This window comes from Gadus chalcogrammus, chromosome 21 (genome assembly GCF_026213295.1).
Source record: "Gadus chalcogrammus isolate NIFS_2021 chromosome 21, NIFS_Gcha_1.0, whole genome shotgun sequence".
In the NCBI taxonomy this organism is placed as follows: domain Eukaryota; kingdom Metazoa; phylum Chordata; class Actinopteri; order Gadiformes; family Gadidae; genus Gadus; species Gadus chalcogrammus.
Genome location: NC_079432.1, coordinates 9,220,156 through 9,231,947, shown reverse-complemented (window position 1 = coordinate 9,231,947; position 11,792 = coordinate 9,220,156). Strand labels below are relative to the sequence as shown.

The window sequence follows — 11,792 nt, the reverse complement described above, 5'->3', positions numbered from 1 at the left end:
GTCGGAACTCAGGCCAGCAGCATTTAAACAACATGAGCTTTAAGTCTGCAGTAGCGGTGAGAGACCGGAGCTGGGTGGCATGAAGCCATCCCTCGATCTAAAACATTCCTGGTTCTGAGGTAGGAGGGACTGAGAGGAGAACGGGGGGGAGAGAGAAAGAGAGAGGAAGGGAGGGAGCGTGTGCGCGTCTGTGGGTGAGCGAGAGAGAGAGAGAGAGAGGAGACTGACGAGAGGAGAGAGAGAGAGAGATGAGAGAGAGAGAGAGAGAGAGAGAGAGAGGAGGGAGGGAGGGAGAAAGAGGGAGGGAGCGAGGGCGACCGGAGCAAACAGAGCATTATCAACCGAAATCATCTCAGAGCACATCTTCGGAGGAGCGCGCCGTGCCAACACGAGGCTCAAAGGCGTAAGTTTTCAACCCAACAAGTTTTTTTTCTTATTATTATATTGCTCCTTTCTCACAACTCGGACGCGAGCCCTGATGGCAGTACGCGGACGTGGCGGTGGATACCTTTACGACCGAGTCCCTTCTGTGTCGGGAGAGCCGAGCGGCAGGATTGGGCGCTGCTGTGATCTGCGTCTCGCCGCTTCGGTCGCTCTGCACTGCGGAGGGTATTGAGTGTGAAGCGCGGAGCCGCTCCTGCCGTATCGGAGGGGGGAGAGGAGAAGGGTGCAGACAAACAGCGCTGAGGAAAGAGGCTTCCCAGGGGGACCTATAGACACTATGATGTTCCGTGGTGGAGTCGCAGGTTTCGAGCGGCGCGTGATTTTGAGCGTTTTGTTGCAGAAACCTTTGGAGCGAGCGCAGTCGGAGCTTTACGCGCGGGGCGCTGAGAGGAGGACCGCCGCGCGGTGAGGAGAGAGAGGGACAAAGTTGAAGGCGATACATGGGGTGTACTCTAAATGGATCTAAAGGATAAAGGCTCGACTCAGGTACAGTCATAGGCGGTTTTTTACGCGTTGGGTTATCTGTGTTGGAAGAAGCAAAAGCGTTTAGTCACCAAATGGGAGTTCAGTTACTTTTTTTCATTATATTTTATTTGACTTGACATATATTTTTTGTAAAATACTCTACTTGGTTGGTTCTAAATCCCCACATTTCTCCTGCACAAAAGTAAATTATCGATCGTCTTCAGACAATAAACACTGGGCACCCTGCGGATTCCGAATTCATTGAACGGCTGAATAATTGAACCGTGGCTTAATTAGATTTTACATCGTGTCAAAGATCGTCGTACTACAAAGCGAACCGCGCCGCATTTTACACCCCCGACCACGCCAGACTTTTCTCTTTTTTTGTTGCTGGCTTTCACTCTCAATGCACTGCACGGTTCTCAATCTCCCCCCTCTTGTAATAATTCATTCAATTGAACAGTGCACACGGGGCATGCTTTGAAGTAGGCCTACCATAGCCTACACCTGATCCGCCCTCGATCGCCTTTTAAACACCCTATCCGTTTTAAAACATGTAATTGCTTTCACCCCCCTCCGTCCCTAAATCCACATCTAATCGGATTGTCTTGGTGGTGCGATGGCATTGTTGTTCATCGGGCCGTGAGCACTGCGCTCGAATGAGACACAATTTTATGTTGTTGAAAAAACAACACCCCTGGTTTGAAGTATTTTCAATCCGAGCTGTCTCGACGGATAACCCCACCTCTTGCCAGATAGTAGGCTGGGTGTCCGCCGAGAAAAGAGGCAACATACTTTGTTTAGGCTAGACGCCTCATCTTTTTTTTTTACATCGGATTTGGTCTTTTCGTTGTACGTCACTTATGCAGTCATGATGATCATGTCGGTGCTACTGCTTTCTGCTGTCGGTTGAGCTGCTGCTGTGGTACCAATACACACACATCCGCACAAACGCTAACACACGCACACACAGAGACACACACACGCACATACACATATGCTAACAAATGCAGACACACGCGCACACACACACAGCACACACCGCACACACACACACACACACACACACAGACACACACACACACACACACACACACTCTCTACTGCATATTGACCCCTTAAGCTCTTTACACAAAGCTTGCTCCATTAATAAAAGTATCTCAAACATGTATAGCCTAATGTCCCAATCAGTGTTTCTTCATCTCCCCTCCCTTCTGTTCCCAACACACACACACACACACACACACACACACACGCACACGCACACACTCTCACACACGCACAGGCACACACATGCACACACAAGCACAAACACACACACGCGCACGCACACACTATATACTTCAAGTTATTGTTTATTCAAGAGGCATCAATATAATGAATAATTAAAATAATAGGCCTAATTGCAGGTTATTATCTTGCAATAAGTTAACAACAGGCAAGACTGAGCCGTTTATAGCCTACTTAAGCTATGGTATTATTAGCTATTAGGTATATTAGTATTATAAGTTGAACAACATTTGACATATTGCACATGTAATTACCATATATTGGATTAGGTCTACACCCCAGTGAATATCCTTGGGTGCTACATTATTACGTCGAACCAAATTCCTGGCATATTAGAATGTTCAGAAAACCGTATAGGCATATTTATTGTTTTCCAACCGACAAACAATATAAGCCATCCTCCCTGAAACGACATTACAGCTTTTTCGTTTAGCTTACAAACAACATTAGGGCCTCCAGCTGTAGTTTAGCTTACTGGGCATTCCCTCTGCCTACCCTGACCTGCCCGAGGACAAACAGTTGGCCAAGGACAAATAGGATCCTTGGCCGTTGGTTAACGTTTAACCCTCGCCTTTCCCACATGTGTGTTCAACAGCATGTGATCTCCGCCAGTATTGACCCCCGGTGTGGGCAATGTTGTGTGTGCCGTTTGAGTTCCAAAGACGACCACGACAACAGCGTGTGCAAGCGGTAGTGGTTTCTACCAATCATATAGGGGGGAGAGAACAACAACTGTGGAACAAGATATGGGTCTTTCGCTCTCGTGCCTTGGATGTTATGTGCTGCCGTGGCCTTGTAACGCCTCGCAACACACTCGTGTTGAAAAATGGCCTGTTATCGATCATGTATGCCCGACCACGGAGCTAAATTATTTTCCAATCCCATTCCCTTTGACAGGCCGTGTATGTCAACGTAAGACGGACGGGGCATGAAGGGGCGCCACTCGAGTTGTCCGTACCCCCTCCTCTTTCATTCTCTCTCTCTCTCGTTCTCTCGCTCTCTATATCTCTCTTTCTCAGACTCTCCTCCGTCTTTCTCTCTCTCTCGCTCACTCTCTCTATCGTTACATCAAGAATCAACATTCAAAGGCCTTTATTGACGTGGAAAACATGCATTTATGGAGCGAAAGCACAAAAGTGATACAATATACAGTATGCATTTCGAAACAAAGCGATTATAGCGCAAAAAATATATATTCTAAAATACACTGGTTGGGGCATGGTGGATCTAATCAAACTATTTCCTGGGACTAGGTCATAGAATGTTTTTTCTCTCTCTCTCTCAATCTCTCTCTCTCTCTCTGTCTCTCTCTCTCTGTCTCTCTGTCTCTCTCTCTCACCTTTCCATAGGGTTGTGAGTCTTAAAGGGGAGCAAAAGCATCCCTTGACCTACATGTAATGTAACAGCCCTCCCCCTCTTTTTATTTTTGAGAGAAAAACATTGCCTTCGTTGACTGTAAGCAGTGGCGTGTTTACTTGCTTTTCCTCTTCTGTGTTTAAATTCAGGCAAAAGCTAAACGTACACGGTTTGTTCCGTTATCATATATTTTTTCTTTTTCATTTTCGGGAGTGTACGTTGATATTTTTCTGTTCATTGTTCAGTGACCTTATGATTGAAGTCAAACTGTGTTGAGCTGGTGTTTTGGTGATAGTTTTATGGAGATGGCGACGACGCATGTTGTGTCCTTTAGCAGCTCTGCTAAGGGACTAGCTGGTTCGATGCAGTCCTCTCCTCTCCGCTAAGAGAGCAGAAAAAAGGGATAAAGGCCTTCTTTATGTCTCCGAAACCGGATGGGAAAGAAGCTGTTCTGAATATTTATCAGATGCTTTGGCCTTTTTTGGTGCATAATTTCAGACGAGCCGTGAACTCTATGTCTCATGACCAGCGCTCTGTGTGCAAGAAAGAATGACTGAGGGTGTTTGTGTGTGTGTGTAGGGGGGGAAAGACTGTGTATGTCTGTGTGTGTGTGTTAGTGTATTTGTGCCTGTGTGTGTGTTGATGTGTGTGGATATGTGCATGTGTACGGTGTGCTGCATATGTGTGTGCGTGTGTGTTGAATATGTGTGTGTGTGTGTTGAATGTGTGTGTGTGTGTGTGTGTGTGTGTGTGTGTGTGTGTGTGTGTGTGTGTGTGTGTGTGTGTGTGTGTGTGTGTGTGTGTGTGTGTGTGTGTGTGTGTGCGTGCGTGCGTGCGTGCTTGCATACATGTGAGTATCAGCCAGTGCGTGTGTGTGCATGTGTTTGTGTGTATGTGCATGTGAACGTGCAGACAAGCAATACGTTCAGGAAAGGGTATGTGTTTGTGTGTGTGTGTGTTTGAAAGGGTCTGTATATGTGTGTTTCTTTGTGTGTGTGTTTGAAGGTGTGGCAAAAAAAAGGCTCAATGTATGCGTGTGTGTGGTGTGCTGTGCGTGCACGGGGTTGCCATCAAAGGAGAGACAGAGAAAGAAAGAGTGCATGGGAGACGAAGGGAAGAAGAAGAAGAAAGAGGCCCCCCACCCCTCACCCATCACCCCCCCCCCACCCCCCTTGGGCCACCACCCCTGAAAGTCCTAATCTAGCATCTCTTTATTTTCCCCACAGGTCTCCACATCCAAATGTCATCCCCCTCGGAGCCTGCCCCCGCCGGGCACCAGCAGTGTGTGACGGACAGGCCGACCGGAGCCTGCGGTGGCTCTCTGCTGCGTGGCTTCAATTTGGCCCCGGCTGGGCCCCGCGTGAGGCCCCCAGTGAATGCTGCTGCCGCTGCTGCCGCTGCTGCCATAGTCTGATAACTCAGCATGCGTGGAGTCGGGCCAACGAGGACCAGCCACCACTAATGAGAGCATTTCTCGTCCCCCTCTTCTGTCTCTGCTGCTGCTGCTAAGGACTACCGTTTACTGGAGTGGCGCGGACATGATCCTACTCTGAACACTACACCCTTACCGAACTCTCCTTACTTTTTTTGGAGTGGGGGGGACTATTTTCTCCTTTTCCTACCAATGCTGGATATATAATACGTTTCCTTCGAGATTTTCTCATTCTTTTTTATTGCTACACATCGATCCTTTGTTCATTTTTAAATCTTTTTAGTTCTTCTTTCTCCATTTGCTTGGCGGTTGGTGTTTTCCCTCCACTATGGAGTTTCCTTGCGGACCCTGGAATAAGGATTGGCCTTCGTTTCTGCAGTTCTGGCTGACGGTTCTCCTTAGCCTGCAGCTGCAGTTCAGTCCGGCGGCGCCCTGCCCGGTGGAGTGCCGCTGCGACAAGACGTTTGTGTACTGCAACGAGCGCGCCCTGACCTCGGTGCCCCTGGGGGTGCAAGAGGGCTACAAGATCCTCTACCTCCACAACAACCAGATCAACAACGCCGGCTTCCCCCTGGAGCTCCACAACGTGGCCTCGGTGGAAACCGTCTATCTGTACGGCAACCAGCTGGACGAGTTCCCCATCAACCTGCCCAAGAACACGCGGGTCCTGCATCTCCAGGAGAACAACATCCAGACCATCTCCCGGGCGGCGCTCGCCCAGCTCACCCAGCTGGAGGAGCTCCACCTGGACGACAACTCCATCTCCACGGTCGGCGTGGAGGAGGGCGCCTTCCGCGAGGCGCTGAGCCTGAAGCTGCTCTTCCTCACCAAGAACCACCTGAGCAGTGTGCCCATCGGCCTGCCCGAGGACCTGCAGGAGCTGCGGCTGGACGAGAACCGCATCGCCATCATCGCCGAGGAGGCCTTCCAGAACGTGACCCGCCTGCAGCGCCTCCTGCTGGACGGGAACCTGCTGACGGACGAGGGCATCGCGCCCGGAACCTTCCAGGACCTGGCCAACCTCCGGGAGCTGGCGCTGTCCCGGAACTCCCTGACCTTCCCGCCCCCGCTGCTGCCCAGCCAGTCCCTGCTGAAGCTCAGCCTGCAGGAGAACCAGATCAACCTGATCCCCGTGACGGCCTTTGCCGGCTTCCACCGGCTGGAGAAGCTGGACGTGTCCAACAACCAGCTCCAGATCCTCACCCAGGGCGTGTTCGATGGGCTGATGAACCTCAGGCAGATCACCGTGAGGAACAACCCCTGGCGCTGCGACTGCGCCGTCAAGTGGGTGGTGGTGTGGCTCAAGTCGCTGCCACCGTCCCTCAACGCCCGGGGCTTCGTGTGCCAGAGTCCGGACAAGGTGCGCGGCATGGCGGTCCGGGAGCTCACGCTGGAGAACATCCACTGCCCGACCGACTCCGGCGCCGAGAAGTCCCCGTGGCCCACCCTGCGCACCACGCCCCCTCCGCCGCCGACCACCATCGGCGACCCTCCCCCCGCCACCACCACCGCCACCGTCGCCGGCGGGGGCGGCTTTGGCGACGGTTTTGGCGACAGCTCCGCCCCGGCAGACCCCTCCTTCCCCAACTTCTTCGACCCGCCCCCCTCCCCCCTCCCGCCGCCGCCGCACCACCCGTCGGGGCCGCTGCCGCCTTACGAGGACCCGCTGCAGATCTTCTTCCACGGGGTCAACTCCACCTGCATCCAGGTGAGCTGGGCGTCCTACTTCAACGTCACCGCCTACAAGGTGACCTGGGTGAAGATGGGCCACAACCTGATGGGCGACGTGACCCGCGAGCAGACGGTGAGTGGCAACCGCCGGCAGCTCAGCCTCACCGAGCTGGAGCCGCGCTCCGTGTACCGCATCTGCGTGTACGTGCTGGACACCCTCAACTCCTACCGGCCCGGCGAGGACACCATGTGCCTGGAGACCAGGACCAAGCCCGCCCCGGGCACCAAGCCGGCGGGGCCCGAGCAGGCCGCCCAGCAGGACCTCACCTCAACGCTGCTGTTGGCCGGGATCATAGGCGGGGCGGTGCTCATCGTCCTGGTAACGCTGCTCAGCCTGTTCTGCTGGCACATGCACAAGAAGAGCCGCTCGGCCTCGGCCAACTGGAAATACAACCGGGGCCGGAGAAAAGACGACTACTGCGAGGCGGGCACAAAGAAGGACACCTCCATTCTGGAGATGACCGAGACCAGTTTCCAGATAGTGTCGCTGAACAATGAGCAGCTGCTGAAGGGGGATTTCCGCATTCAGCCAATATACACGCCCAACGGGGGCATCGGCTTCAGAGACTGCCACCTCAGTAACAACAGTCTAGCGTACTGCAAGAGCAGCAACGTGCCCAGTACAGAGTTCTGCCACACGTGATGCAAAACTGGTTAATAATGCGTTGAGGCATTGCCAGACACACACACGCAGACATGCAAAAACGTCCGCAACCCACCGAACACACACACACGGGCACTTTCCTGCCGAGAAACGACAGGAAACCACATGGACACACACCCATACCCACGCAAACTAGCCGATTGTGTAGGCACCAAGACAAAAAAGACTTTGAAGAAATCTAGTGAACTATAACTGTACTATATATATTTCCAAGTTCTGTCTACAATGTAATTTATACTGTGGATTATAATGTGGGATTCTCGCTATGTTCTCTATTATTATTATTATTATTATTATAATTATTAGAAGAAGAGATACAGCTTTTGTTTCTTTGTTTTTGTAACCAGCAAGGTTAACATGTTGGGAAACCTGAGGCCCCCATGGCCTGGGCTGCACGTGAAAAACGAGAGTTCAATCCGAATCAGACATGAGTGAGGTGTGGACTCTGACGCACACAGCGAACGTCCGTCTCTGATAAGACACGACACAGCGCTTTGAAGTGGGGGCCCCTCGAGACTCTCTGCTGACCACGGGAACCAGACATGACCTTTGGGTTTTAAAAAAAGACACCACCGGCCACCCCCTCCCTATCCAGAGCAGCAGTGTAGACTCTCAGAAGCTCCCACCTCGCTGATTACAACGTGAGGGAGGGCTGGGCTGACTCGTGGTGAGAACCAGAGTGGGGGAAAATAAATGGAGCAGAAGTGCACTTTTCTTTTGGAATTAATGAAACCCTGAGCGTATAACCAGCACTTCAGGAAATTAGCTTTGGTTGAGTTAGCAGGGGAGTGAATAGGGCACACTCTTTGACACGTCTTAGCCCTTTAAGGGTCTAAATGGGGTACCCATTAACTATTATTAATGGGGTTTCAAGAGGAGAACGACATTGGGTTCTGATGGACACTGAGCCTAGCATAAAGCAAATAGCACCATACCCAGAACTCCCAGTTTGACGGGTTAACAACAGAACAAAGGCAGGCTTTTCCTTTAACAGTAATGAGATAATATTTTCAGAAATTCTTTTTTTTTTTGAAAAAGCTAACAGCGTTCCAAATTTGTATTTGCGCGTGGTAGCACAGGAAAACAAAGTGCCCAGTGTAGTACCGGTAATTAGTTATTTGTTATTTTTCAAACCAGTGTCCCAAAAGTGATAGGGGTAGCCGATGTGTTCACTGCCTCCAGGGTGCAGTGGCTGGTGTGTCCACAAGAGGGCGTATTCTGAAAGTGGGGCTTGCAGGGCAGCAGCAGAGGCAGATACAGCCAGAAGGAGAGAGAGAAACCGAGAGAGAAAGAAAGGCAGAGGGAGAGAAAGACAGAGAGGGAAAGAAAGGCAGAGAGAAAGACAAACGAGTTGCTGAGATCACTTTACCTCGATCCTTCCCCCTGGAGAACCATTGGCCCGGGCCACATTACTCATGCTCAAACGCCGGTGTTTGGCATATTAATGCTCATCGAGCTACTTAATGATGTGGAATCATTTAAAACCAACAGTGTATTCTACGCTAAGCGGCTAAATGATATAGATTTTTCCTCATCTTCTTCTGCTTCCTCCTCATCTCATCATCCCCCCCTTTTTATCAATCATAAATCAACTCTCGCCTTTCCTTTCCTCATCTTCTCCTAAGTGGGGTTTTTCATTGGCCGAAAAAAGAAAGAGAAATTAAGAATTGGAGGGACGGGCGCGATGGCTTTGGCCTTTTTGGAAACCCCAGTGGTGTCGCTAATTACGCACCCCCTCATCTCTGGATGGCTTTGGCCCACGGCCCGTCGTTCGTTCGTTGCCTCAGATGGATTCAAAGCGCTTTCTCTTATCCGCCCATCTATAATCAAACGGCGACAGAAGCAGCGCGTCCCTCCTGTGCTCTCTATCCTTCGTCGGCGCTGTGCTCTTGTTCTTCATCCGGCCCTTCATCGTTATCGCCTCCCATTGTCTCTGGATGGGGCGCCGTCCCCTCCGTTTAGGGCGCTCTCCACCTCCGGCTCCAGCTCATGCCGTTCGTTTAATTGGACGTAAAGAGGAATTTAAAATAATGAAAGCGTCCCCCTTGAGGACAATGAGAGACTGCTTGATGGAAGCCTTGTGGAAAGCGTAAATACGGTGGGATTAACGGCGAATTCAAATGGCGCAATAAATGTGGAGAAAGCCGGATCAGTGAAGTGGTGGAAGGTTATACACTATTCTGTGGAAAGATAACGGATATGAGAAAAATAGACAGATTGGATCTCGCTCTGCCGGGATTTTATCAGTGTACTTTCTCCGGGGCTGCCTGGCTCTCATTGTGTGTGTGTCACTCTTGCTCTCCCCGTCTCTCTCTCCGTCTATCTCTGTCTCAAGGCCTGTCACTGCCAGTGTCTCTCCCTCTGTCTCTCGGCCTGTCTCCTCACCTCTGGTCCCAGCATGAGTTCAATTAAACCACCGTCTGACTCCCAGGCCCCTGGGCGCCCGGGTATTGGCCGTCCCCTGAAAGGTCCTCATTATGCGCCCCTTAAAAGAAAATACTTTTATTTGCTTTGACAAGATTTTATTTGGGCTTAAAGTTTTCCCACCAAACACCACCGCCCGCCGTCCCCACCACCAGTCCCCCCAACACACACATACACACACCAACTCCAATCATCCCGCTTCATAATCCTCATCCAAAAAAGGGAGGGAAATATGCAGCCCCTATTTCCACCAGGCCGAATCAATGTCATGCTTGGAGATGACAGTAGGGAGCGAGAGAGAGAGAGAGAGAGTGAGTAAGAGGGAGCAGGGAAAAGAGAGAGGGAAGGAGAGAGAAGGAAGAAAGTTTGGGAGAGAGAGAGAGACGGACACAAATATTGTACTCAAACTGCATTTAAAAATATATATTTTATTTTAAATATACATGAAGTTCATCGAAGAACAAACCAGACTGCGATGGTAGGTGTGGCAATGTGGCGCTTATCAGTGCCGGAACGTGATTTGTGCCAAGCTGTGTCGTTCTCAACCTTGTTGGAGGGTATTGCGTATAAGCTGTTTTGAATGTGAGCAATATTTCCGATCCAGACTAATCTGTATGCATAGGTTTTTCTCTATTTGACTTCCCGATCAACACATGCCAAGTCACATCTCCTGTGGTCACAGCATAGAGTCTAAATATTATTTTTCCGCTGTCTGGGTTTCCAATGTCGATTTCACCATGCAGTACTGTCCGTCCCAACCCTAGCCTGACCTCTCCTTGACCTTGACCTGCTTCGACCAGAGGTATGACCGACTGCTCTGTTGCCCCGTTGACAAACCAAGGTTCTGACCGGTTATGCATCCGATAATAACCGCTTCCTGTTGCGTGTCGTTTGGAACGTATCACCACATTTCCATAATCCCAAAACAGAAAAAACCTGAAGCTTTACTCTTCGTTTTGTTTCTTTAGCTTTAATTTCTGTTGTGGTTGTTTTTTTTATTTTTGTTTTTAATAATCACTTTGTGTTTTGGATAATTGAATCAGACCAAACATGTCAGTTCAGACTATTACAATGTATCTCACCAATCAGTGAATGTTTATTTTTGTTGTTTTCTTGGGGTGGGGGAGGGAGGGAGGGATGGAGGGAGACAGGAAATTGCCTTACACTTTATGCAGTATTGAAAAAGCAGCTGCATTTATTTCAAGGACTTCATAGTGGTAAACCAACAAAAAAAAAGCAGAAATATAGACGGGCAGGGAAGAAATCAACCAACTTAACTGATAGAAAGCACATGTATTCGGTTGGAGATAAGCTGCGCCGACGTCATCCACAATAACAGTATTAGCAGCGATGAAAAAAAGCAAAAAGTCCACAGAAAGAGAGTAGGATCGGCCCTAACTGACTGTTGGTGCTCTCAGAGCGGTGTGAGGCTAACGATTGGGGCGGTCTGAGGAATAGCTCGGCGGCTTCTTTCACAGGAAACATTACTCTTCATTTCCACTCTGTGCGGTGAGAGAACATGGTTGTGGTGCCGTGACCAATGGAATTACACAAAACGTATTCCCATCTGAGACAGGCCGTTTATTACTTTTATCAGGGTGCCCGAGAACTAATCCTTCCCCCTTATAGCTCATTGATTCACGTTTTAAATAATTATGTTTAATGACTGAGAGGTCAACTTAGATAAAGTGTTCACGTGGACGAAATGTAAGACGTTTAAAGTCATCTTTTTTTTTAAAGCAGACTCGCTCATGTTTAACTTTTTCTTAAGGCAAAAACCATCCATTGCATAGGCCGCTAGTGATCAGCTTTTATTCAACGATTTTCGCATGTTATTTCCTTTTTCTTGACCTTGTTTCTGGTGAGCGGTAGGTAAGCAGGATTTTGATAACTGGCCAATTCAAATAAAGGTTATGCATTCCCCCGAGTCGAGCAACGCATTCTACCCTTTTACCTCCAACAATCGGCATACACGGCCAAAATATA

General features: G+C 49.8%; 1 protein-coding gene across 2 annotated transcripts; it reads left to right on the top strand.

Moving 5' to 3' along the window:
• Positions 1 to 341: 341 nt before the first annotated feature.
• On the top strand, positions 342 to 8,411 carry flrt2 (fibronectin leucine rich transmembrane protein 2). Of its 2 annotated transcripts, XM_056581563.1 has the most exons (3): positions 342 to 403; positions 785 to 930; positions 4,782 to 8,411. In XM_056581563.1, the coding sequence occupies exon 3, from the start codon at positions 5,316 to 5,318 to the stop codon at positions 7,359 to 7,361; it is 2,046 nt and encodes a 681-aa protein (XP_056437538.1). In that variant the 5' UTR covers positions 342 to 403; positions 785 to 930; positions 4,782 to 5,315; the 3' UTR covers positions 7,362 to 8,411. The 2 variants fall into 2 exon arrangements, with proteins under 2 accessions (XP_056437538.1, XP_056437539.1); XM_056581564.1 differs by lacking the exon at positions 785 to 930 and having other exon boundaries at positions 357 to 403.
• Positions 8,412 to 11,792: the final 3,381 nt, after the last annotated feature.